Genomic DNA, 27,411 nt, shown 5'->3' with positions numbered 1-27,411 from the left:
TCTCTGAATGAAGGTCAACAAACCAGGGTTATCTCCCTCAGCAGATCACTATGCTTTGGATATGGAGGCCAGTCCACAAGGCTGATCAGCCCTCATCAGATAACAGTAACGTTGACTTACTACATTTCCAAAATATAGAAGAGCTGTTAAGATTGCGACATATAAACAAAAACAAAACCCACCCATAAATTAAAGCTTTCAATAATTTAAAATAATGCTTCTGGTCTAGAGACCTTCAGGTGCAAGAATGTATGTGGCATTTGTTTGATTTGTAGACTTCTCCTCCTTATGAGATGGTATTTCCCAATATTGCAACCGTTGCTTACATTCTTCCAACTAAGAAAAGAATAGAAACTGAATCACAATCGGAGGTAACTTAATCACATCATTGACTTGTAGTAGAAGAAGAAAAAGAGAGAAGAAGAAGAAGAAAAGCATGCGACGTTCCAGCTCTGCAAAACCCAAGTCACCAGAGAACTGCAGTTTCTAATATGCATGTTGTGGGCATTCAAGCAGGGGCAAAAGCGATCGCTTCCTCTCGAATGCCCCCAAGCAGGACCAAGTCAAGCACAGCCCAGTTCACAGAAAGCAGGACCTTTGTGTACATTAAGCTCTGCAAACACCGCCACCTCATAAGTCCCTTGAACTCTCCTTGGGGAGGAGCAGAAGGCAGCAGTGGACACTTACCTGGCCTTAATACATAAGATCATAGTTCTGGAGTTTGTGCAGATGGGAGACAGACTGCCAGGGAAAGAGGAGTGCAGTGGTGTCTTACCCATAGACGCTAGTGGCGCAGGGCGCCAAGTTCTGGAGGGCGTCAGGCAAGAGTCCGGGGAACACTGAACGAGCGCACTGAGTGAGTGAGGGTGAGTGCGCCACTCCTGCCGAGTGCCAGCTCGATTTTTTCCCCCTTTTAGCCTGCAGGTACCAAATTCTGCGGGGCGCCAGAAGGTGGGAAGGGAAAAAACCGAGCTGACGCTCAGTGGGAGCAGCGCATGTGCCCTCGCTCGGCGCAGGCCCGCTCACTTGGTGTGCTCACTCGCCCAACGGGTTGAGGCGCATCAGCTCACTGCCGTCGCCCGCCTCCGCCATGCCGTGCCAAAGCAGCGCCCGCCCGGAGCCTCCGCCTGCCGTGGCCACGGTGTCCCGTCCTATGAGGCTTCCTCCGCCGCTGCTGGTGTTCCCTCCCTAAAAAAAGGTTGACAACTCTCAGAAATCAGGGGGGCAGGGGCGGGCGGAGGGATCTTTGCACCACAGCACCGGATATGCTTAAGACGGCCCTGGGGGAGTGCCCCTTGCTTAAAATTCCTGGGCCTTGGGCAGGGGAAAAAAGGAGGCAGGGGCAGTGGAGGATGCTTTGTAAGCACACTTCAAACTTTTTGGAGGTGGTCACCTCAAAAAAAAAAAAAGACATTGGAAAACACATTGGCTTTTCCAAACAGCTGTGTGTGGAACCGTGTAGAGCGTGCCTCACACTGTGTTATGCCCCCTAATTTTATCCCCCTCTCCAAGCAAGGATTCCATGTTTTAAGGAAATAATGTGCAAATGTGCATAATATACTGAATGTTTCAATATGCCTGCCTTTATGGAAATAAATGGAAAAGGTTTTATTTGCAGGTCATCCTGCTTTGTAAGCAGGCCAGGATTTAACTACCTTCCAGTTCTTTAGGACTGAGTTCTTTATGCTTAGGCAGGCTCATCCCCTCTTCTTCCTCAGCTCCCCTCATCCCCTCTTCTTCCTCAGCTCCTGTGATAAAGTATCTGCTCACACCACTCACCACTCCCTCCAGGATTGCAGGAAACTGCCTTAATGCTGAGTGAGGATGCTGGTCCACCTAGCCCAGCATTTTCACCATTTTCACTTGGGTTTCAGGCGGAGGTCTCTCCCGGCCCTACCTGGAGATGCCAGGGATTGAACCTGAAGCCCCCTGTGTACAAGACAGGTGCTTTACCAATAGGCTGTGGCCCTTCACTTTTGTTTGTTTGATTGGGAGGAAGCAGGAGCCTCTCCAGAGCCCCAGGTTTATGTTGGGCAGCTGGTCCAGAGAGAAGCTATGCCTTGGTTTCTCACAAGCTGCTTTTATTGCTGCATCTGGGCAATTCCCACCTTTGCACCGCAGTCCCTTCAAAACAGCACAATTTACTCTGGACCGTACAGCCATTTCCCATGCCTTGCCCTCTTCTGGCAACTACTGGCCACTTCCGGTCCCTCTCGTTTCCTTTGACAGTCCCACAACCACTTGGGGAAAGGGAGCAAACTGAATGGGTCCTACAGTCCACTTGTAGCTGCTGCTGCTGCACTCTGCACCCACAGAAGGTGGTTTAATGCAGGGGTGGGAAACATCTGTCCTTTCTTTTTTTATTGGACTCCAACTCCCATCAGCCTCAGATGGTCATGGATGATGAGAGATGTAGTCCAGCAGGATTTAGACCAGGCATCCCCAAACTCCGGCCCTCCAGATGTTTTGGACTACAATTCCCATCTTCCCCGACCACTGGTCCTGTTAGCTAGGGATCATGGGAGTTGTAGGCCAAAACATCTGGAGGGCCGCAGTTTGGGGGTGCCTGATTTAGATGGACAGTTTCTTCACCCCTGATATAACGAAAAGCCTCCCTATGAACTTCATGGGACCAAGACAGCATCAGCTCTGCGTGCTACTTAAAAACTTTTTTTAAAAAAAATCCTCCCAGACTTACTATTGCAGGGCTTATTTGTGAACCTTCACAATCTGGCTAAAACATTGCTCAAGTCCCTGTAAATCTCTATCACAGCAGGAGGAGAGAAGCCTACCATGCTTGCAGGCATTCATGCAGGCTTTCTGTGTACGAAAGTTGTTATTATTCCCGCCGCATCCCGTGTAAGTGAATGCCTCACAAGTTCTGCTCGCTATATTGTAGTAAAAGCGACGTACTGAAGCCGAACAACGTCCCACATCCTTGGGAACATAGCAAAAGGAGGGACCCCCTTCAAAAAAGAGAGAAAGGAGTTAATTAAGGGTGTGTGTGTTTTAAAGAGCAGAATATAGTGTTTAGAATTCAAAACCAATAATGCCCAGTCTAAAAAAAATCAGCAGAGTTTGCAGTTTTATTTAGATTGGATACCATATCACCTGATTCACCAAGAACCGCTGTTGTAGAGCTCCTGCTCCCTTGGAGAGTAAGTTTAGGAAATACATGAGAACATTTCATCCCTCCCCCACCTATCAAGCTAAATAGGCCTATGGCTTGTATGAGAAAATTATTACCTCTCCCCAACTTGCAGACGTCAGTGCAGGATCTTCTACTGGTAAACATGTTAGGGTGTCGTGAATGTCTTTTGGGGAAAAATTCCTCGCATTTCAGTGTCTCGAGGTTGAAGAAATATTTCGGCTTGTGGGGGCTCCAGGTATCTTGCGGAGGTTTCACTCGGCACATTACAGGCACTTCTGAAAATTAAACCGCATCTGTTTAGATTTTTTTTAAAAAAAACTGTCTAAAGGAAACCATTGCTCTTAAAAAATATCCCCCAATTCACTTCATGGTTTGAAATTTTGGAACAATGACTTACTCTTGATTTTCCCGCAAGTTTCTATACAAGCGTCATAGCTCAAAAAGTTGTTTTCGTTCCCCAGGCAGCCCCCGTAAGTAAACCTCTGGCAGTCTTGGGAGGCTCGGTTGTAGTACCACCTGTCGAATGAACCTGGGCAGACTCCAGGCAGCGGTGACTCTAGGCAGAGCTCTCTGTTGTCTGCATGAAAACAAAACCAGGGGAAGGGAGGAAATGAAATGCTTTAAGTCCAAATGAGATAAGGGGCGGGGAGGGGGAGGGGAGCCTGGCTGGATCAGGCCAAAGGTTCAGGCAGTCCAGCATCTGGTTATCTGTGGTCAATTAGGTGGCCTGAACTCAACAGCACCCTCTCCCCACATGCAATTCCCAGCAGATGGCCTTCAGAGGCATACAACCTCCAACAGGGGAGTCAGAAAAGAGCCTCTGCGGCAAGTCACATTTGAATGCCTAATCTTTTGTGAATTTGTACACTTGGTCCTCTTTCACGGCTGTTCAAGTTGGTGTCGGTCACTACTTCTTGTGGGAGCAAACGCCAAAGTTTTGTTTCGTTTGTAATGTTCTCTGTATCCTTCTCATGTTCTGCTATTTGATTGCTGTACGAGTTGAAGCTGGTTTGTGACCGTTTTAATAAATTTGATTTGATTTGAACGCCAAAGTTTAAATATGCGCTGTGGTAAGAATTACTTCCTTCTGTTGAATCATCCAACATTCAGCTTCATTGAACAGTACATTTCCGAGCACAATTCAAAGTGTTGGTGCTGACCTTTAAAGCCCTAAACTGCCTCGGCCCAGTATACCTGAAGGAGCGTCTCCACCCCCATTGTTCAGCCCAGACACTGAGGTCCAGCTCTGAGGGCCTTCTGGTGGTTCCCTAACTGCGAGAAGTGAGGTTACAGGGAACCAGGCAGAGGGCCTTCTCAGTAGAACGCCCTCCTACCACATGTCAAGGAGATAAAACAACTATCTGACTTTTAGAAGACATCTGAAGGCAGCCCTGTCTAGGGAAGCTTTTAATGTTTGGTGTTTTATCGTGTTTTAATATTCTGTTGGGAGCTGCCCAGAGTGGCTGGGGAAACCCAGCCAGATGGGCTAGGTATAAATAACAGTTGCCCCCAAAGGGAGAGAATTGCCATGCTGCCAAGCAAAAGGGACTGTGTTGTGATCCGCTTCTGCAGTCCACTTCACCCTGCTCCAAAAGATTCCTTCAAGCCCCATTATTTTCAATAAATCATTAGCTTTTAAGAGGGTCTATTAAACGACTAAACAACAACAAACATTCATCTGAACTGTGCGTGTGTTAAATGTGCGCTTTATTTTATTGTATTTTAATCTTTGCTGGAAGCCGTCCAGAGTGGCTGGGGAGACCCAGCTGGATGGGCGGGGTACTAATTATTATTATTATTATTATCATCATTATCATCATCATCATCATTCCTTGTATTACTGATGTTCAGTGCCTAATGCAATCTTTGAGCGGCTACAACATCGCCCCCCAGCCCTGGAGGATTGGAAGGCACAAGTGCTTTAGTAAGCCAAATAATCAAAAACTCCTTCGCTCATATTATTTCTCATAATAAAAACACTTTGTGGCCAGCGAGTTGTATTGGCGGGGGGGGGGGCAAGTACACCACGCGAGGCAACGTGGGGATTAACCGGACAAAAAGATTCCTCTTCCCGCAGACCTGTGACTAATGAAGCAATCTATGTACAATATGGCCTTCTAAACTGTGGGCGGAGTTTATTGTTCTCCTTTGTTGATATGCCTTGTAGTTTTGTAGTTTTTGAATATATATATATATATATATATATATATATATATATATATATATATATACACACACACATATACACATACATATACACACACACACATACATGTGTATATATATATACATGTATATATATTGCAAACCGCACTGTGATCTGCGAGGGAAGGGCGGCGGCGTAGGAATTTAATTAAGAAAAACAAATAATAATAATAATAATAATAATAATAATAATAATAATAATAGGGTATGAGGGTATGAGAACTGTGGTCGCGATCACTGACGTCAGAAGAAATACGTTTTAGAGCGTCTTGCAAGAGCGCAGCCAAGGAAGCTCCCCACCTCCAAAACGGACCCGCGCCCCACGTTACCTGGCGTCGGGATCTGGAGCCGGACGTGGCCCAGGAGCACCACGAAGGTGGCGGCCCGCAGAAAGGCGCGCGAGTTCCCCGCGGTCTGGCCCATCGCCCGCCGCGGGGGACTCGCTGCGAGGGCCGGGCTAGTCTACGAACGACGGAGACGTTGGGCTCGCGGAACCGCCGGGAGGAACTGCGCGTATTCCCACGGCCGCCTCATCGCGGCTCAAGGGTTGCGGGCGATGGACGTTGCAAAAGGCATCCCCGGGAGCAGAGTCCGAGGCGAGGGGACGGCGAGCGGGGTTGCCGCGGAGGCCTGGCGCGTCTCGGCTCCCCGCCTCGACGGCGGCGGCAAAAAGGCGCAGGGGATGAACTGCCCTCGAGCAAAAAGTCCCGGAAACAATCAACAACTTGCCGGGCTTTTGAGTTTTAAACAATCCCCAGTGAGCATAATGTGGCCACGCGGCTCTTCATGCTTCTGGGGTTGATGGCTTTGTCTAGAACACCAAGTGGCCATTATTACTTGACTTCCCTTGAATAACTTAAATTGCCCATTAAACCAACTGCTGGGGACATTTTGGAGGGTGGTGGTTTATGCGCTGGAGTGTGTGTGTGGGGGGGTTAATCGGGAGAAATATTTGTATATTTTAGTCCTGTTCTTATCAAAGTGCCCAACTGCAAGGCCCAGTCCAATTTGCAGGAGTTTGACCCGGCTATTGCAGGGTAAGTCACACTCAGTTCAGCACAGTTAACTCTCAGTTATTAAGTTGGGGGAATGTTGGTTTATTTCAATACTTCAAAGCCCCTGTTCATTGGTACGTTGGTATTGACTGGAGGCACATTTCAGTGTCGATCGAAAAATGTTGGGTGGGTGTTGCAGTTTATTGGTAGGATGTAGAGCTAGATGTTTTTAATGTTTGTTGTTTGATCCTGTTTTTAATATTCTGTTGGGAGCCACCCAGAATGGCTGGGGAAACCCAGCCAGATGGGCAGGTATAAATAATACAATTCTATTTATTTATTTATTTATTTATTTATTTATTTATTTATTTATTTATTTATTTATTTATTATTTAACCAGGGTTGGCCCAGATAGCCTTCAAGGTTCCAAAGTAGACCCATTAAAAAGAAGTCCTAAGTCACTGAGTGTCTGCCTAACATAGCACACAATCCTTTGATTCTCTGAAATCTGAAGGGATTCTGGTCTGCTGAAGGGAAACAAGATGCAGTGTTTACTTTTACTTGTATTTTATTTTTGTACATTTTTAATACATGGGGGTGGGGCGTAGCACATGCATTGCATTCTAAAGATCAGAGGCTTTATCAGTTGCATCTTCAGACTAGATTGTTCTGGTATGACACCCATTTAAGGCTGCTTTATACAGATCCCACCTGTCTTCAATCATGAAACTGAAATTAACGTGACTGCAATTCTCGAGAAGTCACCCATCCAGGTGTTGACCAGATTCTGCCCTACTTACTTGCAACAAGGTGATAGCCTTCAGACCACAAGGAGTCACTGAAAGGGATTTGAGCATGGATCTCCCCACTACTAGTCCTGTCCATGACCCCTTCAGCTGCAGAAGAGGCAATTCTGCATGTGGACATCTGTCCTCTTCCTTGAAATGAATGGGCTGGATATGCTTGGGAGCAGAGGCAGAGTCTAGATCTTAACTGGATAAAGTGGAATGAAAATGTAGCATGTGCATGCAGTGTGTACAAACATGGACTGCAAAATAAGATAGCTAGGGGGAAACTAGATCTACATAAAATGATGTGTAAAAATATAGGAGAAACAAACATGACAACTTATTTTATTTTATTTTTTATTTTTACAAATTTACAGTGAAGGTCAGTCACACTTGCACATAGCAAGTTAGATTGTAATTTTACCAATTCTTGTACAGTATAGGCAAAGTAAGGTTTTGGCACAGGTGCAAATATCCTTAGGGAAACAGACAGCATGAAGTGAAGGCAGATGACTCTTCTTCAGCTTCAGAACAGAAAACATGTTGAATGCACATTAAGGTACCTCAAAATGTGTTCTGTGCAAGAGATCACTTTAAAGAGGGAAATATTCTCAATATCTGTCTAGCGTTCTCCACTCTTAACTGTCCAGCAGGAATAATCTCATGATGAAAATTAATCCTGTAACTCTAGAACTAGACCTGTAGCTCTAGAACTGTAGCTCTAGAAATGGAAGATGCAGCCATCAGTTCACCACACGTAGCTTATGACTCACCTTTGAAAAACAAGCAAACCCCACTGTCAAGTTCATTGCTGGTCTCTTCCCAGTGCCAGCTTTTTAATCAGCAGCATTACGATTATGTGTATTACAAAGAACAAATGTATTTTATTTTTATTATCACCACTTCTATATCCCACCTATTCTCCAAGGTGGCAAACACACTTCTCCCCTCTGTATCCTCACAACAACCCTGTGAGGTAGGATAGGCTGGGAGACAGTGTGCGTACAAAAATCACCCAGACACGGCTGAGTGGTGATTTGAACCCTATTCTCCCAAGTCCTAGTCTAGCACTCTTAACCACTAGTCCACATTCATATTTCATAACCTCAAACAAGGGCTTTGAACTCAGGATAGAATTTTAGAATGTCAGATTGGGTTTTGACTTATTTACATTCCCCCTCCCTTCCAATTCACTTGGTAGTTTATGGTAAGCCTGCCCCTTAAGGATGCTCTTGAAAAGTTCACAGCAGATGAATTGATATCAGAGAAAATCAAGAGTTTGGCTAATCTTCAGTTAAGGGAACAATGCAAGAAATATCGGACAAAGATCCATTTTTAAAAAAATCAGCTATGGGACACGTTTCTTGCTTCAACTATTCAACAACAGTTCAGCTCTTCCAATACAGCAGAACCATTTTCATAAACTATACAATGGAGAAAGTTTAAATATTTATATTAACATTTTACAAAACTTGGGGGAAACTCCATATAAATAAGAGCTAAAGATCTACCACACATCTGCCACCCCTCCTTATGAAGGTGAGGATGAGAAAGTTCAGGAGGAGGTCTTAATTTAGTGTTCCATATAGTGAAACCATCAGAAAGGGTCTATCATATTCAGCAGCCAGTAGAGAAGAATCAATGTTCAGCAAGGGAGTGTTGAGCTGCCTCTTGTGCGTCCAAGTATCTGAATAATTTTTATTAATTTTTTTTTATTTTTTGAATAATTTTTATTAATTTTTTTTATTAATTTTTAATTTTTATTAATTTTTATTAATTTTTTCTGAATGAGGGACAACAGCCCAGGATTTTATCCTGCAACAGGGCGCACTGGCATGTGCATGCGGCCCAATCCATAAGTGAGCTGTAACTAGATCAAAGTAACCTTGCCGTTCTACATTTCAAAACTGTTCATATAGTAAAATTGTTGCATAGCCACATAAAAGTGAACAAAACCAAAACCCACCCATAAATTAAAAGTTCCCAGTGAGTGAAATCGGTGCATTTGGTTTGGAGACCTCTCCAGATTTAAGAATGTATGTGGTGTTTGTTGGATTTGAATGTTGGCTGTAGACTCCTCATCCTTATGAGACAACATGTTTTGATCCCGTAGCAGGTGGTTTCTTTCTCCCTGCGAAGAAAAGAATAGAAACCGAAATATAATCAGAGGTAACTTAAATCACTTTATTCACATGTGGTGAATAAAGACAAGAAAGAAGAAAAAGGGATGCAACATTTTAGGTGTGCTAATTCTCAACCACCAGGTAATTGCAGTTTCCACTATGGGTGTTTTGGGCATTAAAGCAGGAACAAAAGCGAGACCCCGTCTCAGCAGGACTGAAGCCAGCACAACCTTCCTTGTGGCAAGCAGGGTCTGTGCTCACCTTATTGCCTGCAGGTACTACCTCCTCACAAAAGCAAACGGGCCCTTGACCGTGATGGGTAGAAGATAGTCCGCCAGAGAAAGGTAGAACTCCTTGTCTGAAATTCCTTGGTAGAGGATGCTTTCTCACAAGCTGCTTTTGCCCCAACCTGGGACGCATCCCACCTTTGCACTCCTTCAGAGCAGCACAAATGACTGGAGGGCACAGTCCATTACCCATGCCTAACCTTCATCCAGCAGCTATTGCCACCTTCTGGTTCCTCTCACCTCCTTCTACATCCTCACAACCTTTGGTCAAGGGAGTGAGCTGACAATACGGGAGGACTGCAATCCACCTGTGGCTACTGCATTCTGCACCTTTGGAAGGTAGTTTAATGCAGGAGTAGGAGACTTGTGCCTCTCCAGTTGTTCCTGGACTCCAACTCCCATCAGCCTCAGCCACGATGTCACATGGAACGAAACCTATTTATAGCGATACCTATTTATCTACTTGCACTGGGACCGAACAACGGGATCTCACCCCGTCGCGGGGATTCGAATCGCTGACCCTCTGATGCCTTAGACCAGGCATGTCAAACCTGCAGCCCTCCAGATGTTTTGGCCTACAACTCCCATGATCCCTAGCTAGCAGGACCAGTGGTTGGGGGAAATGGGAATTGTAGTCCAAAACATCTGGAGGGCCGCAGGTTTGACATGCCTGCCTTAGACTAACAGGGCTTATTTGTGAACCTTCACAATCTGGCTATAAGACTGCATAAGACTGTAACTCTCGATCTCTGCAAGGAGAGCATCCTACCTTTCTTGCAGGTCTTGAGACATGATTTCCGAGTGAGGAAGTTATTAATATTTCCTCCACATCCTGTATAGGTGAATTCTTCACAATCTCCTGTGTCTATGTTGTAATAAAAACGAGGAACTGAACTCGAACAACTTCCCACATCTTTGGGGTTAAAGCAAAAGGAGGGGATATCTTTAGAAAAAGAGAGAGAGAGAGAGAGAGAGAGAGAGAATTAATTAACACTACTTGTTTTTGTTTTTTGAAGTGTAGACTGCAGTGGTGTTAGGCATTCAAACCAACAGTTCCCAATCAGAAAGTGAGTTTCTGATCTTTGATTTAATATTTGTACACTGCTTTTCCAGCAAAAACGTTAAGCTCAAAGTGGCTCATAACTACAAAGCATTAAAAATGAGCAAACATTTCCATCTGTGCAATCAAACGGGGGGGGGGGGGGAACCACACCACAATAGTGCGTTGGTAAAGCAAAAAGGAACAATGCCATAAATAATTGATGCAATTCAATACAAACTTGTAAGAATTCAAAATTAATTCATCAGAAATGCTTGGCGAGCACCAGTCCCATGAGACACAACAGAATGTTTCACCCTCCCCCACCCAAACAAGCTATTAATTAAAAATAATAATTACTTCTTTTCGGCAGGCAGAAGTTCATGCAGGAGTCTTTATCGTCAAATAGGTTCTGGTTTCCTAAACAGCCTCCATAATAAAATTTTTCACAACTCATCATCTCAAGGTTGAAATAATATTTTTGGATTAAACCTCTACAGATTCCTTCGTCAGATTTCAGTCGGCATTTTTTAGGCACCTCTAAAAACAAAAGAGCAACCAACTGGTTGAAAACAACAATCTAAGCGAAACCATTGCAATTCACTCCAGGATCTGAAATTTTAGAGCCACAACTTACTCTTGATTCTCCCGCAAGTTTTTGAACACTCTTCAAAACTCAAGAAGTTGTTGTCGTTTCCCACGCAGCCCCCGAAACTAAATTCCTGGCAGGTTTGGCTGGCTCTGTTGTAGTACCACCTGACATACAAACCCCGGCAGGGTCCTTTAAGTGGTGGCTGTAGACAGATCTCTCTGTTGTCTGCATGAAAACAGAAGTGGGGTGGAGGAAAGAGAAATGCTTTAGGTACAAATCCAGAAACAAGAATAGAATAGGGAGGCAGGTAAGAAATTCATGTGTTGAAAGTTTGTCCCAGTGAAATGTAAGAAGACCTCTCCTGCATCAGGCCCAAAGCCCAAGTAGTCCAGCATCTTGTTCTCACAGTGGTCAGCCAGATGCCTATGAGTAGCCTGAAAGCAGGACCTGAGTTCAAGAGCACTCTCCCCACCTGCGATTCCCACAACTGGCCTTCAGAGGCATAAAAAAGGTAAAGGATCTCTGGACGGTTAAGTCCAGTCAAAGGCGATTATGGGATTATTGTGGCGCTCAAATTGCTTTCAGGCTCAGGGAACCAGACAGCTTTCTGGGTGATGTTGCCAGCATGACTAAACCGCTCCTGGCGCAACGGAACACCAGGACGGAAAACAGAGAACATGGAAACACTGTTTACCTTCCCACCATAGTGGTACCTGTTTATCTACTTGCACTAGCGTGCTTTCAAACTGCCAGGTTGGCAGGAGCTGGGACAGAGCAACGGGAGCTCACTCCGTTGCGGGGATTCGAACTGTGCATCTTCTGATAGGAAGATGCTCAGTGGTTTAGACCACAGCGACACCCGTGCCCCTGTTTTAGAGGCATACCCCCTTCTTGTGGAGGGCGGTGGAGAGGACAGTGGTGGGGCAGCTGAAATTATTCTAAGTGACATCAATCTGGGTTGAGAATGCTGTGGCAGGATTGCTGACAGGAGTTATACCCCATCATCTTATAATACACTAGCTGACCCGGCCACGTGTTGCTGTGGTTCTTTCCTGTGACACCCCCCCCCACCCTGTCCCAATCCATGACGTATCCTGCCCCTCCTCCCTCCACCCCAGCTCATCCCTGTGTTTCGGTAGGATACCCTTCCCTCTGTTGTCCCTGGGGAGTGTTGGCCCCTCCCCCATGTATCTCCATACCTTGGCCCCCACCCTTGGAGAAGGAACTGTTAGGTTCTGGGTTCTATTTCCCAGCATGCACTTCTGTCTGAGCCCTCTGTTGTCCCCTCCCCCCTGTATCTCCATACATTGGCCCCTGCGCAAGCATCGTGAACATTTCTATATATTTAGATTAAGGATGGGGGGTGATGATGTGCCCTGGGACGCAGAGAACTACTTAAAAAATCCCGAGGGGGGGGTCAAATAGCGAAGCCCCATAGCCCCGTAGCAACAGAGAGGCCAAGACAGAAGGAGGGGGGTCATATGGGCCACTTGGCGCGGGCCTCCGAATCTAAAGGGGGCCTTGGTCTGCATATTCACAATCAGTAAAATGGAAAAGTAACAAAAGGGTTAAAAACAGGGCCACATTATCTTATCTACCTGGCCCGGGCCTCTGTCTGGCCCTGCAAGGGCCTGGCAACAGAAGGCGCGTTCTGAAGCACCCGAGTTGTTCGGTTCCATAAAAAACCCAGGAAGTGGCAAGGGGAAGGTAGGGGATTGTAAAGGGGGTGGGGTGGCCACTGCAAATATCTGAGGACTTAAACTGGGGAGAGAAGGTGCATGGTTGTTGTTTTTTAAAAAAGACACAGAGGCTTACAATCAGTTGTTTCTCCTAAAATAAGACATACCCATAAAATAAGCCATAGCAGGATTTCTAAGCATTTGCGCAATATAATCCATACCCCGAAAATAAGACATAGTGATAGGCGCAGTTCTGGAGGGCCCCAAGAAATAGGCAAGGGTGGACGCGTAATAAAAAATAAGACATCCCCTGAAAATAAGCCAATGTGGTTTTTTTTTAAGGAAAAATAAATATAAGACAGTGTCTTATTTTGTAAATCCTAGGTTAAAAGGGGCACGAATGCCCTTACTTAAAATGTAAAGTAAAGGGTGTGAGATTGGTATGAGAACCGAAAAGAATTGTTAATATTAAGAAGTTTAAAAGTCATGTTGCTGGGGGTAGAGATGTGGTATCCTACCTTTAGAGTTGTTTTTGAATTGGTGGAGTTGCAGTTTTGGTGAAGGTAGTTTATCCTGGGGTTGTCCTGGATTTGTGGAAGGTGTAAATGGATGTTGGAGTTGCCAGTAATTAAGTTATTTTCTTTTTTGATTGTTGAACTGTTAGTTTTGTTGATGCAAGTGTGGTTGATCTGCGTGGTCTGGATAGTGGATTGGGAGCCTTAGAGTACCCCTGTTTTATTTGGAGTGGTGTGGTTCCCTTGGGGAGTTTTGTAATATATTTGGGGTTTATTAGGTTGTTTCACCGATTTTTTGGATAATTTGGATAATTGAAATGGGGTGTGTGGAGTGTTCAGTGATGGCAAGAGGGTGTGATTGTCAGAGGGAATGGTGTGATTGTGAGACTGTGATTGTTAGTGGGAAAGGGTTTGGAGGACGATGTTTAGGACTGGATGAAGGATCGAAGGATGCTGTTGGAGAGGTTTATAGGACTTTGTTTATGAGGGGATTTTGAGAGGGGAAGTAGCGGTTACGGAGAACATAGCGGCCGACAATTTCAAGATTTTTACATTTTTATATATATAGATGTTCTCAGAGAGCTGTACTGGTTGCCAATCTGCTACCAGGCCAGGATCAAGATGTTACTCTTAGTACGTAAAGGCCTTAACAGATTGGGGTTAGTTTACTTGTGAGATCCCCTTACACACACCCAATATGCCTGCTAAACTACTTCGATCTGTGACCGGTGTCACATAATACTCATTTCACATTTGTAAGAAATATTTTAGTGTGGCAGCACTCACACTTTGGAACTCCCTGCCTAGGGACACCAGGCAGGCACTGCCATTTTACTTTCTTCTACACCTGCTAAAAACATTTTTCTTTAGGAAAGCCTACTTTGTAAACTGCTTTGAGGGTTGTTGTTTTTAACTATCATGCAGTATATAAATTGTATGAAATTATTATTATTATTATTATTATCATTATCATTATCATTTATTGAGTTTATATACCACCCTATACCCAGAGGTCTCTGGGCGGTTCACAGAAAAAAATCACAACATATATAATCAGAATGAAAACAGCAACCCAAAAACAATCTTGCATTTCCGGACGATGCAAGATCCTTCTTTAATTTATCATATTTAAAGGGAATATAATCTCTGCATTACAGGCACAAGCGCTTTAGTAAGCGCCAAACACACCCGCAAACACTCAATGACATCATCACTATTACCTGACAGCACTGATAGTCTTTACTTGGACTTTTGTATTTTAACTCCTGGACAACCATACCCTTTCTACGTTCCTATTCTAGAGTTTCACCTGTTGTTATAATTGTTCTCTCTGTTTTGTGAACATTGTACAATGAAGTTTTTAAAGAAAAACTTTGCCAAGAAAGAATAAAAACACCACCACTCATAATATTTTGGCTACCAGCCAGGCAAGGAAAAGCAAAAAAATAAAAAGGGTTTTGGCAGACGGAGGCAGGTGCACCACGTGGGGGGAAGCGAGGATTTTGGAAAGAGAACATCGGTCGCCATCCCTGGGAAGAGCAAAAACAACTCGCAAGAAGAAAACAGCTGATAACATGCACCCGCTCCAAAAAACGCGCCGATTACCTCCCGTCGTCGACTGGGGCCAGACCTGCTCCAGAAGTATCACCAAGGAGACGACCAGCAGAAACGCCCGCGAGTTTCCAGAAGTCAGATCCATCGCAGAAAGTCGCTGCGCGCGTTTGGCTGATCTACGACCGATGGACACGTTGGCCACAGTGGCTCCTTTATAAACGATCCCGGCTTCTCCGCGGCCGCCTCCTGGCCCAAAGCCTGCGGGCGTGTTTCCCAGACGAGGGAGGGCTGGGCGGGGGTGATTCATCCGTTTCTGGAAAGCGCTGCAAAACCGCGAGGGGGCGGGCGGACCGACGGAGCGGTCCCTTGCGTGGCTGGTGCGCCCCGCGCGTCATTGCGCATCTTCCGAAGAAGCAGCTCCGCGAGGCGGTCGCTGGCCGATCCCGACGCGTATCCGGCCCGGGACGCGTGGGGCGGGTCTGGCGCCTTGCTGCTCGAGACCCCGACGGCGGCAAAAAGGTGCGGGGAAAATGGAAGGAGCAAATACTGGAGTAAACCTCGCGTTGAATGCACGGAACACCACCAGCCAGACGCGAGAGAATCTCCAGGTGTCTGTTGAGGACTCAGTCGGCACCAAGATGTTCTGCCCCACTGTAGCTCACTTCTGAAGCTAGAAAGCAAAGCTTAGGCAGGTTGTGCCATACTGGCACATTGCAGTTGCTTTGTCTTGGTGCTTATCGGACGTAAACCCGAGCTTTCCGCAGGAAGTAGCCTTGTTAGATTATTTATTCATATATAGCTCAGTTGTTATATTTACACATTTACACACGTTACATTTACACACACACACATATATATCCTTTTTTCCCTTTCCTCCAAAAGCTCAAGGCAACATGCATGTTTCTTCCTTGCCCTTCTCCGTATTCTCCTCACAACAACCCTGCGAGGTAGGTAAGGCTGAGAGATCATGACTTGCCCAAGGTCACCCAGTGAAATTCATGACTGAGTAGGAATTTGAACTCTCTGGGCTTGTTCACCCTGTCCAGGGATGAGGAACTGTTTTCAACCTGTGGGTGGCATTCATACAATAGGCTTCCTTCCAGCCACACGAAAAAGGCAGAGGCATCTGCACTGAACTTCTTTCCATCCAAGCAAGCAAGAAGTATCACACATTATAGCCTAACAAAAGCAATCAAGGGTTCACAGAGCATTAGTAAGGGAAAGAGGCCTGAAGGGGCACATTTGACCTCCGGGCCTGAGGTTTCCCACACCTGCTGTAACCATTGCACTGCATTGCCTAAGCCTGTTGGTAGGTTCTCAAGCCGAGGGAGGTCTTTCACAGCACTGCCTAGTTGGACCTCCTAACTGAAGATGGTAATTGGCACAGCATGTCTTCAGTGTTTCAGACATCGTGTCCTACATATTTTTCACTGGAGATGCCAAGGATTGACTCTACTGCTCATTTCCGTGCTATTTGCTTCCAGAGAAAAACCCATTTCCAATAACACAGAAATGAGCACTAACTTCGCACGATATTCCACAATATTTCTTTTATGTCACATGGAAGCTCAGACATCATGCAGAAATTAAGAGCTTTACTGAGACCAGAGGAAATGCTTTTATATATATTAGGAATAGGAAACAAAACTATTTGATCTAACCCAGTACTGCCTTACAGGGATGTTGGAGAAATCAGCAGAAATGAGATATGGTACTGGAAACGGCATCAGTTTGTGTGCCTGTCTGCAAGCAGGACTGGAAACCAGGCTCTCTCTCTCTATATAAATATATATAACTGGTAATTTCCCCCTCCAGTCTGTAATTTGCTTTTGTTATTTTTTCCCCCAGTATGCAAACAATATACTATTGATAGGATTCCCCCACCCCGCCCATTGAAATGAACAGTGTGGAATCATAACAATATTGTAATCAATTATGTTATTAAATCTGAACAGCAAGCTGATTGATGTTGGTTTTGAGGAACCTGAACTGCAGTGGAACGGAAGCAGTGCTGCATATGTTGGATATGTGGCAGAATCCCTACAGGCAAGCAGAGAGGCATTTCCTCTCCTTTTAACAGGAAATGCCAGGAATTAAATGTGGAAACATTTCAAAGCACACTCTTTGTCCCTGAAGTATGTTCCTTCTTATGCTCTTTTACTTACCACTCATCAGCATGTAGCAGAACACCCTGAGAGATGCAGCTGTGTGTTCAAAGTGCAAAAAAGTGGAAAGTGAGCAACGTGGGGGAGATTGATCAGCAACTTTTTATGGTGCATGTCTAGGATGCAGTAAAGGGCGATAAAGTACATCTGAGTTGCTGACATTAATTTCCCCAAGATCTGGTGGTGGTCCAAGTTAGAATCAGGGACCAGGAGATCATGCTTATCTTCCACACTAGTGAGGACCGATCTTTTATAGGAGGAATCTCTGCCCCATTCTATCTATCCTTTTCACCAAGATTTAAGTCCTTCCTTGCATCTTGGTTATGCTTACAATCAAATGTCTTCAAGATCTCATTTTCTTCTTCGATGTTCATGATTGCTCATCTTGCCTTAAGATCACCTCTTCTGTCTTTTTCTTCATTGTCATACAACAGCTTTGCATGACCTGGTGCCTTCCACATACCGTATTTTGAACTACAACTCCCATCAGCCCTAGCCAGCTTGGCCAACAACCGGGGAAGGTGGGAGTCATAGTCCCTCAACATCTAGAGGGCACCAGGTTAGGAAAGGTTCTCTGCTCTGTATTTTTATAAACAGTCTTCGGGATTCTCATTACTTTGCTTCTCATTCCCCCCATTACATCTCAATTTTGCCCTCTATGTTTTGTGGCTTTGATCCAGAATCCATTTGATCCATTAATGCTTGTTTCACTTCCCTGCTTTGTTGGTTAGTTTTAGATTGTGGCTCTACAAGCAAAGACTGATCTTTTAAAAAACTGTTGCCAAGCACCTGTGCCTAGTAATGCTAGGAAACTTATAATACCGGTAGAAGCAAGAAAGTATATCTCTTTATCCCCATTGCAGAGGAAGGTCTTACTAGGGGGTGAAGAAATCTAGGACATGTGTGGAAAACCCAAATCTCCTTAGCAAATCATTTTAGATTATGAGTTAACTTAGCTGGAATCTATTGATAATGGTTATTGTGGGGAGGATTATACCTTTGTATTCTGCTTGTGGGCTTCTTGGAGTTTCTGCTTGGCCATTTTGGGAAACAGGACATGAACTTTGTTCATATCCAGCATGGTTCCTACGTTTGTCTTTATGTATGTACAAATGGGACTGCAAAAATGTGTTGCAGTATGCTCCTTTTTAGGGTGCCAGCCAGCCATGCTGTCATTCAGGATATCACTTAAGGGGCTCGAGCAGGAATCTCTCACCTCTCACCTCCTCCCACTTCAAAATCATGTAGCTACTAAGTATCCTTAGTTTAATCCATCCCGTAATTCTACCCAGTGCTTTTTTTCCTGGGGGGACGCAGGGGGATGCATACCCCTAAACATTTTGTGAATCTTTGTACTTTTGTCCATTTACTGTATTTATTTCCCCCATTTGAACTATAAAATACTGTATTGATTTTCTTGAGTTAAAATGAGAGTACCCCTAAACCTTTTAAAAAAATAAATCACTGATTCTACCAAAGTGGATGTTTCCCCAAGTATGATGATACCACCCTCTTTTTAAAAATACAGTGGAACCTCGGTTTATGAACACCTTGGTTTACGAATTTTCAGTTTACGAACGCCGCGGACCCATCTGGAACAGATTAATTCACTTTCCATTACTTTCAATGGGAAAGTTCGCTTCAGTTTATGAACACTTCAGTTTATGAACAGACTTCCGGAACCAATTACACCCATGCTTCGGGTTAAGTACGCTTCAGGTTGAGTACTCCGCGGACCCGTCTGGAACGGATTAATTCACTTTCCATTACTTTCAATGGGAAAGTTCGCTTCAGTTTATGAACGCTTCAGTTTAAGTACTCTGCGGACTGTCTGGAACAGATTAATCCACTTTCCATTACTTTCAATGGGAAAATTCGCTTCAGTTTATGAACGCTTCAGTTTATGAACAGACTTCCGGAACCAATTGTGTTCATAAACTGAGGTACCACTGTATATATGTTTATTTGTTTTTGAGAATAAAGGTGTAAAAAGATGTACAAAACATGTACAAAACAATCAAAAGAAAAATTTAAAAAAACCCTGTAACTGTGACAAAAGTTGTTTATGTCATCTTCACCTTCAATACTAAGAAATAAATATGGAGCAACGAGTCTAACCACTCTTAAGGTGCTTCCAGATGACCTGTTTATGGAGTATTCATTCTGATTTGTTTACAGGGAGACATCGTGTCAAAGTAACTGTTCTCCCACACTTTCTGGTACCTTATCAATAAAAGCCCAATCTTTTCAGAGAGAGGCAGGTTTGTTGTGCAAGAGCTCCCAATCAACTATAATGGTGCAACCTGAATTTGCCGCTATGTGATGGAATCGTACCCGAAAATAGGGACAGTCCAAAGCACACTTCTCCTTGGTCCTATTTTGGCTCAGTTTCTATAAGCACTCGCCACCTGAGTTTGCTGCTCAAAGGGGTGGTACATACTTATATTTCACTGTCCCTTTGAAAGCTTAGCAGAACTTAGGGAGCTCCCATTATTCTTCCAAGTTCAAATCCCCTTCAGCAGTTATGGTATACAATTTAGAACTGGACCATTTAATAGATTAGAAGGCATTGCAGCTGCCTAGAATAATTTCTTATGATTTGTTATATACTGTACTATTGCAGAAGTATTCAAAAGACGCCCAATCAGGACAAAAGCTCTTAAGGATCCATAGATACACATTGGAAAAAGATTATATTCCAAACATTACAATTTCTTGTAAAACAATGAATAAAAATGGAAGAGCAAATAAAGACTGAAGATCCCATATATAACAACAACATTCCACTGCTTTCTTATAGTATTTTCAGATATTTACTGAAGATCAGTACTATTTTGAGGCCACAGGAGTTATACAGCATAGTGAAACAACATTGTAAACTTGAGTACAAATCTATGTGCTTTACCCTCAAAATGCAATAAAGAAATAAATTGGGGGGGGGCAACTCCTTAGTTTAACCCACCCCATAATTCTCCAATGTTGATATTTCCCCAAGCATGCTGATACTACCCTATATATATATATATTAAAAATGGAAACTTGTTGCAGCTTAGCGATTTTCGCAAAAACCAGTAAACATGTTTCCATTTTTAATATAAATTTTATTAGAGTTTATAGAGAAAAATACAAAACTTAATATCAAATCTTTTTTTATCCAACATTAGTCTAAATAAGAGAAAAACATAGCAAAAAAGAAACAAAAGGGAGAGAAGTAGATATAAAAAAAGCTTAAAATAGAAAATAGAAAATATAAAGTTCAAAAACTAAAAAACTTCCAATTCTTCATCTGTCTGCCGTATATAAACATTTTACTTCATCCACTCCAATATAACGCCCAACCAAACCACTTTCTATAAACAAACTTTATCTTCAATCCCCAAATCCAAGTGCCATTATTTCATTTTCTTTCTCATGCAAAATGTCTATGAGAGGTTTCCAATCTTTGGTAAATGTTAACAACTTAAACATGTGCATTTTGCCATCTCAGCCAAGTCCATTAATTTTAACAACCATTCTTCCATTGCATTGCTGGTAATGCTGAATCGTTCCATCTTTGCACATGTAATAGTCTCGTCACTGTAATCATGTATTGAAACAAAGTTCCATTGACCTTTTCTAATTGTATATCTGTAAGTCCAAACAGGAAGAGGTCTGGTTTCAGTTGAAAGTTAATCTTCAAAATTCTCCGTATTCTTATCTTCTTTTTTGGGACTTTTTTTTACATGTCAAAGCATGATAAATATCCATTCATGTTCTTTATATTTCCAACAGGTATTCGGAACATTTTTATACATTCTAAATAATTTCTCGGGAGTTAAGTACCACATGTTTCCTATGCAGAAGACCTCAACTTTTCCCTCGAGCATCTGAAGTTAACAGGGCTGGGACTTTGGAAAGCAAATTATACTGGGTTAGATGGGCCAGTAGTCCACAGGGTCATATAAAAAGGGCACTGAGTGAATAGCACTTACTGTGCTATCTTCTCTTTGGTGATCACTCGTAGCAGAGTAAGATTGTCTTCCATGAACACAGTTTTAACAGTGAGTCAGTAAGTAACTGTGAAGGCCAATTCTGGATCCACATGTCCTTCCACAGTGGGGACATTGGTTTCCGGGTGGGAGTTGATCACGGTGAGGGTTTGCCAAGTGTGCCTTCCTCTTAGCAAGTTTCTCCCTTGCGGCCTGAGTTTGTGCATTTTCAAAGTCCATGACACCTTTGGTAAAGGCTGTTCTCCAATTGGAGCGCTTGCAGGCCAGGGGTTCCCAGTTGTCGGTGTTTATACCACATTTTTTTAAAGATTTGCCTTAAGAGTCTTTAAACCTCTTTTGTTGACCACCAGCATCATAGCACTAACAATACAGTGGTACCTCGGTTTATGAACACAATTGGTTCCGGAAGTCTGTTCATAAACTGAAGCGTTCATAAACTGAAGCGAACTTTCCCATTGAAAGTAATGGAAAGTGGATTAATCTGTTCCAGACAGTCCGCGGAGTACTTAAACTGAAGCGTTCATAAACTGAAGCGAACTTTCCCATTGAAAGTAATGGAAAGTGAATTAATCCATTCCAGATGGGTCCGCCGATGGGTAAACTGAAAATTCGTAAACCAAGGTTTTCATAAACCGAGGTTCCACTGTACTGTGCTTCAAAGGAGTTTGTAACCTTTTGAAACACAATAATTCGCAAAGCTAGTGCTGGTGGTCATAGCAGAAAATAAGTCATTTTAAAATAAGAGAGACTTTAAGCCCAGGGAGAGGAGCTTGTGGCGCTCCAAAGGCTAATGGACTCCAGCTCCCATCAACCCCAGCTTGTTGTTCTTATAGTCAATTGCTTCAAGATGCCTCACAAGGAGGGAATGAAATAAAGAATACCCAGAAGTAATTACACCCCACTGCATATAGGCATGCACAGCCAAAATAGGTTAGCAGCCCAATATATGCAAATAAACAAGCTGTTGCTAGGGTGTTCCCCTGCTTCCCTTGGGGTGGGGACAAGGACAACTCTAATAGTGTTTCCCCCCTCTATAGGTTTGCCTTTTCTATTTTCCCATGCTGCTTTCCAAGCTACCCTATTGTTTCAGGCCAGCAGAAAGGGCCAGACATTTCCTTAGCAAACCTGTTTCCTCTGGAGCACTCAGCATGGATGGCATTTTCCATTGTAGAGAAAGCCGAAGCACACATCCTGTCTCTCAGAGTTTTCCTCCTCCCATCCTACCCCCCCTAGCTCCGCAGTCCCTCTTCATGCACACTTGAGAGCTTACAGCCTCCAGGTGTGTTAATAATCCCATATAAAAAATTCTCCAAGGGGATTTCTCTGTGAAATCCCCTGACCTCCGTTTTTCCCCTCTCCTGGGGTCCGAGATTCTTTCTAGGTAGCGATAGAGCTGGTCAACTCCCCCCCCCCTTGTGTGTGATGTTAGGGAAATGTTAGGGAAATTTGGGGATGGCCTGGAGACAGAGGAGCGAAGTATGGTTTTCCATGTATGTGTAATGCTTCTTTTTGGTTTGAAGCAGTGAAAACTAGAGAGACAGAGAGAGAGAGAGAGGTCAAACTGTGCAGTTTAATCAGATTAGGACGGATTCTGCTGATGAATTAAAATCCTGAAAGTAGTTACTAGGAGCTCAAAGAGCCTGGCAAGAAAGTTGGCTGAACAGGAAGTTGCTGCCGCTGCTACAGAGAAACCGGGACAAACTCACAAAGAGGAGGTAAGGATTTTCTGGGGAGAAATGAGAGGGCAGTGACATAATTAGGTAACTTTAGACGCCGGACTTAATTATATTGTGCCCCTGCTTTTTAGCTCACTCATTCCTGCTGTGTTTCGGGGCCCTCCTGCTCATTTTGGTGAGTGGGGCCATGGTCCTCTGCCCTAAAGTCCAACCCCGATGGCACCACCAGGGTGGGGAGGGTGTCTTATGCACTCAGCTGCACCTCTCAACCTCATTTAACTCTCTTTCTCCCTCTCCCTCTCTCCCTGCTTTAAGCCAGCGATGCCAGCAATCAATATAGAGGATCTGAGCGAGAAGGATAAACTGAAAATGGAAGTGGAACAGCTCCGGAAAGAAGTCAAGCTGGAACGGCAGCCGGTGAGTGTTGTGTGGTTTCTTTTTTTATTATATCTGGGGAGCCTAGCTGTTGGTTGGAACAGCTCCTGTTTTCAGTGGCAGGCGGATCAAAGCCCCAGCCTGTTTGTTTGGAAAAGGCCTTGTGTGTGTGTCTGCAGCTTGCTGGTTACAAAGCAGTTTGGCAATTTGACTGCCTAGGATCATTAAAGGGGCCTCGAAAGGAGGCCCAGATTGAAGGGAGGGGTGTGTGAAAGGGAGGAAGAGATTGATTAATTTTTGTAGACTCGGGTAAAATCAAATCAAAACAAAACAAAACACAACCATCTCTCCCTGATACATAAGGGACACAGGTAGGGATAAAAGATCTGAATTGTATTCCATTGTGGGGAAACATTACTCTGGATTGCGCTCAAAAGGTACACATGTGAAATCCATATGAACATGAGAAACCGCCTTATACAGTCAGACTAATGGATTATTTAGATCTGATATTCCTGCATTGCAGGGGTTTGGGTTAGATGAGACTTGGAGTCCCTTCCAGCTCTATAATTCCATGATTTTATACGACTGGCAGAAGCTACCCTAGCTCCTCTCTCTAGCCCTACCAGGATATGCCAGGGATCCCCAGCAATTATTGCCAGGCAGGGGCGTGTGATCAAACCAAGTGATTAAAAATGTGATTGACTAACAGCAAGTCTCGGGGTGGGGGAGAAATTCAAAACAATTCACATGTGCAGGTGACCCCTACCTAATCCACACTTTACAAAACACTAATAGAAGTGAAACAAACCATCCTTTGAAAGGTGCAGTTTGCTGAATTTTGCAATGCGTCTCTCGCCTGAGATAGCTTCCTCATTTTGAGGAAGGGCCGTCTCTCCAGACTACACACAGGGGACTAGCATGTGAGGTAGAAAGCTAATCTAGAACCTGCCCTATCATGAGAATATTGCATTGCAGGGGGTTGGGCTAGATGACCCTTGTGCTCCCTTTCAACTCTACAATTCTAATTATTCAGCCAAGTAACGGATACAGAACTTCTTAGTACTTCTGCGTTTATTTCTGTTCTATCCCATTCCTGATTTAATCTATCATATGTACAACTGTGAAAGGAGTATAGGACTATCAGGATTTTCTGTTTCTTGGATACAAAATGTCTTGGGCTGCTTCTGCCCTGCCTGGCCCGGCCCCTTCTTCCCAAAAACAACCACAATTTGGGAATCACTGACACACTAGGGAATGCCAATTGACATCAGCTGCAGAACTGATGACACAGCCTGAGTTCAAGTGGAAGCTGCAATTACAAGGAAAAAGGAGAAGCGTGAAGAGGCTAATTATGGGGTAGGCAAGCAGAGGGCTAAATTTGGGGCTTTTTACTGCTTTAGTACAAGACTTCAGGGAGCTGAGGTGTGTGATATAGTAAGGAAGAAATGGCCAGATGACTAGGGAGGGGGGAAAACAAATTGGGCATGAAATATTTCCATGATTATTTCCAGAAATCTGGACAGATTTGCCTTTCCTGGCAAATCTTGTAGAGAAGTGGAGATACTCAAAAGAATTGCAAGAAACTACGTTTTCATAAAGTGGCAGGGTAGGTGGTAGAAGGTACTGTTATTTTTCACTAATATTCAGCCATAGCCCAATGGATGAGGGATGGGGAACCTGTGCCCTCCCAGAGGATACTATTTTCTTATTTTTATTTATAATTTACTGAATTCATATCCTGCCCTTCCTCTCCAGGCGGGTGTGAGGTTTTTTTTTTTAAAAAAAAAACATAGCAAATATAAAACAAATTGATGGTACAGAATACAGGCAATCCTCATTTTGTGTGTGGGTTCCATCCCAGACCTCCACATGCATTGTCAGAGTGCACATAAATCTGTTCCTCCGCCCCTTTTGTGGCGTTTTGGAGCTACTTTTGGGTTTGGCGGCATGCGCATGTTATTCGGACACACCAGGAGTTGCCTGTATTCCTACTACTCAATATGTTTTCACATGCAATGTATATTTTCATATGCAATTTAATATCATAACTTTAAACTGCTGTTATATTCATTTACTTTCTTTATACACTTGCTTAAAAAAACCAAATTTAATCTATATGTCATATTCTTTGTAAAGTGCCAAGAGGTTTCACTTACAGTTATACAAAATTTTGTTAAATAAAGCAAGTTGCAGGAAAAATATTTATACATAGCAACTTGCAAATTTTGCTTCTGGTGTTTATCATTAATTAATATGTGTAGTGTTTGTGTATCACTGTGAAGCTGTTTTCTTGCCTTCCAAAACGGCCCCTGTATTTAGATTTCTTTCGCTCTCTCTTTTTGAAGGTTTCCAAATGTTCTGAAGAAATTAAAAATTACATTGAAGAAAGATCTGGAGAAGACCCTCTGGTTAAAGGCATTCCTGAAGACAGGAACCCTTTCAAAGAAAAAGGAGGATGTGTCATTGCTTAGAAGAACATGGTTAAGCAATATTGAAAGTGGAATAAAAAGCATCCTAGCATAACTAGCCAGATTTAAGTTCCAGGAGTCCTTATTGAACAAATAGACAGTGATAATCTTTATTATTATTATTTTTTTTAAAGAAAACAAAATACCTGCTTATAATTTTATTCCATGAAGCAGATTCTTGCTTACTGTATCCCTAAATAAATTTCTAGAGGCTGTTTCCTGTCCTTTTAATTTCCTGCACATGCTGATTTGAGTAATAAAAGAAATCTATTTGAACAATCAACTACAGTGTTATTTTTGTAAAGAGAATGCTAAGATGCATGGTGAAAGGTTTCTTTTTTTCTTTGCAGAAAATAGAACCATAACTGTGAGAACACCATGATAGGACTGTTATAATAAAAATAGTTCATTTACATCTGGTGAAGTACAATGATTATGTGAGGGTTTTAGTTTTTTGGTCAGCTGCAGTTGTGTGGTGGCAAATTCAGAAGTGCTGGGGCTTCTCATGATAGTCACAGCCATGACCCACCTCGCTACCACCCTTCTAAGATTATACAACCTTTTAATGTTTTTATATTGTAAACTGCCCTGTGAACTTCAGATGCAGGGCAGTATAGAAATTTAATAAATAGTAATAATAAAACAAGAACATTCTAAGATTATATTTACCCAATAATAAAAATAATAATTAGGGATGCATTGCTATAATTAGTGCAGATCTCCACATGTTGCTTTAAACTAGATCCTATTTTCTATGCAAATGATTCCGGTTGCTCCAATATCTTCTTTCAGAGTGACTTAAGTTGCATTTCCCTTGAAGTTCCATTGTATATAACAGAACCTGCACACTATTGCCTTGAAACTGAGGCACCTGGTTTCAGTGTTCCTAAATGTTTAAGCTTTGGAGCTACAGAACAGCAAGTCCTCAATGTTCACCCCATGCGCTTTCTCCAAAGTGACCCTAGGAGCCAATCCTCAATGGCTGACTGACCACCTTTCACTCTGATTGGCTCCAATCAGCACAAAGGATGAGAAGGCTTTTTCTCAGTGGCTAAAAAACTTGCCTTCTATACTAACAGAGTAGCTCTAGGACACTGGAGTCAGGGACCCTGCTGTAGAAACTGTCACAGGTATTCAAGCCTCCACGACCCTGGACTGCTGTAAACAATGTACTTCAGATTAAACCGGCTTTATTCGTTTTTTAAAAAACCCTTATCTACTTCTTTTTGTTTAGAAAACAAATATTAAAGCAGTTCACAACAGGCGATCCAAAATCCGATTAAAACCAAACCAACAAAAAGCAACTGTAATCAGGTAAATAAAGTTACAGGTAGGTAGCCGTGTTGGTCTGAGTCGAAACAAAATATAAAAAAATCCTTCAGTAGCACCTTAAAAACCAACTAAGTTTTTATTTTGGTATGAGCTTTCGTGTGCATGCACACTTCATCAGATACACTGAAACAGAAGTAAATAAACTATACAATAGCATGACTGCAATAACCTTTGGCCCTCTGTGTGTTGTTGGAACAGAGGAAGCTGCTTCATATGAACAGACTACTGGTCCATCTAGCTCAGTATTGTATACATTGATTGGCAGAGACTCTCCAGGATTTCAAGCAGGAGTCTCTTCCAATCCTACCTGGGAGATGCCAGGGATTGAACCTGGGAGCTTCTGCTTACAAGGTAGCTGCTCTACCACTGAACCATGACCCTTCCCTACAACTTGTTGGGATTCCTATGCACTGGCGAGCTATGTAACGTGAGCCAGGCTAGTGTAGTTATTGGGTTTGTTCCCAGGAGAAAGGAA

At 43.4% G+C, this 27,411-nt stretch overlaps 2 protein-coding genes across 3 annotated transcripts; one reads left to right on the top strand and one right to left on the bottom strand.

Annotated features, from left to right (window-relative positions):
- Positions 1-7,349: 7,349 nt before the first annotated feature.
- Positions 7,350-15,196, bottom strand: TFPI2 (tissue factor pathway inhibitor 2). The gene is made up of 5 exons (XM_035130270.2): positions 14,980-15,196; positions 11,226-11,405; positions 10,949-11,128; positions 10,319-10,492; positions 7,350-9,270 (listed from the first exon to the last, which is right to left on the bottom strand). Exons 1-5 carry the CDS (start codon positions 15,071-15,073, stop codon positions 9,224-9,226), a joined length of 675 nt encoding a protein of 224 aa, XP_034986161.2. The 5' UTR covers positions 15,074-15,196; the 3' UTR covers positions 7,350-9,223.
- A 7,104-nt stretch (positions 15,197-22,300) lies between these two features.
- LOC118091912 (guanine nucleotide-binding protein G(I)/G(S)/G(O) subunit gamma-11) lies at positions 22,301-25,887 on the top strand. 2 transcript variants are annotated; one of them, XM_035129496.2, is made up of 3 exons: positions 22,301-22,797; positions 23,074-23,175; positions 25,482-25,887. In XM_035129496.2, the coding sequence occupies exons 2-3, from the start codon at positions 23,080-23,082 to the stop codon at positions 25,605-25,607; spliced, it is 222 nt and encodes a 73-aa protein (XP_034985387.1). In that variant the 5' UTR covers positions 22,301-22,797; positions 23,074-23,079; the 3' UTR covers positions 25,608-25,887. The 2 variants fall into 2 exon arrangements, with proteins under 2 accessions (XP_034985387.1, XP_034985388.1); XM_035129497.2 differs by lacking the exon at positions 22,301-22,797 and adding an exon at positions 22,800-22,933.
- Positions 25,888-27,411: the final 1,524 nt, after the last annotated feature.

Source organism: Zootoca vivipara, chromosome 12 (genome assembly GCF_963506605.1).
Source record: "Zootoca vivipara chromosome 12, rZooViv1.1, whole genome shotgun sequence".
In the NCBI taxonomy this organism is placed as follows: domain Eukaryota; kingdom Metazoa; phylum Chordata; class Lepidosauria; order Squamata; family Lacertidae; genus Zootoca; species Zootoca vivipara.
Note: the sequence above shows the minus strand (reverse complement) of the source record. Positions and strands in the feature narration are given on the sequence as shown.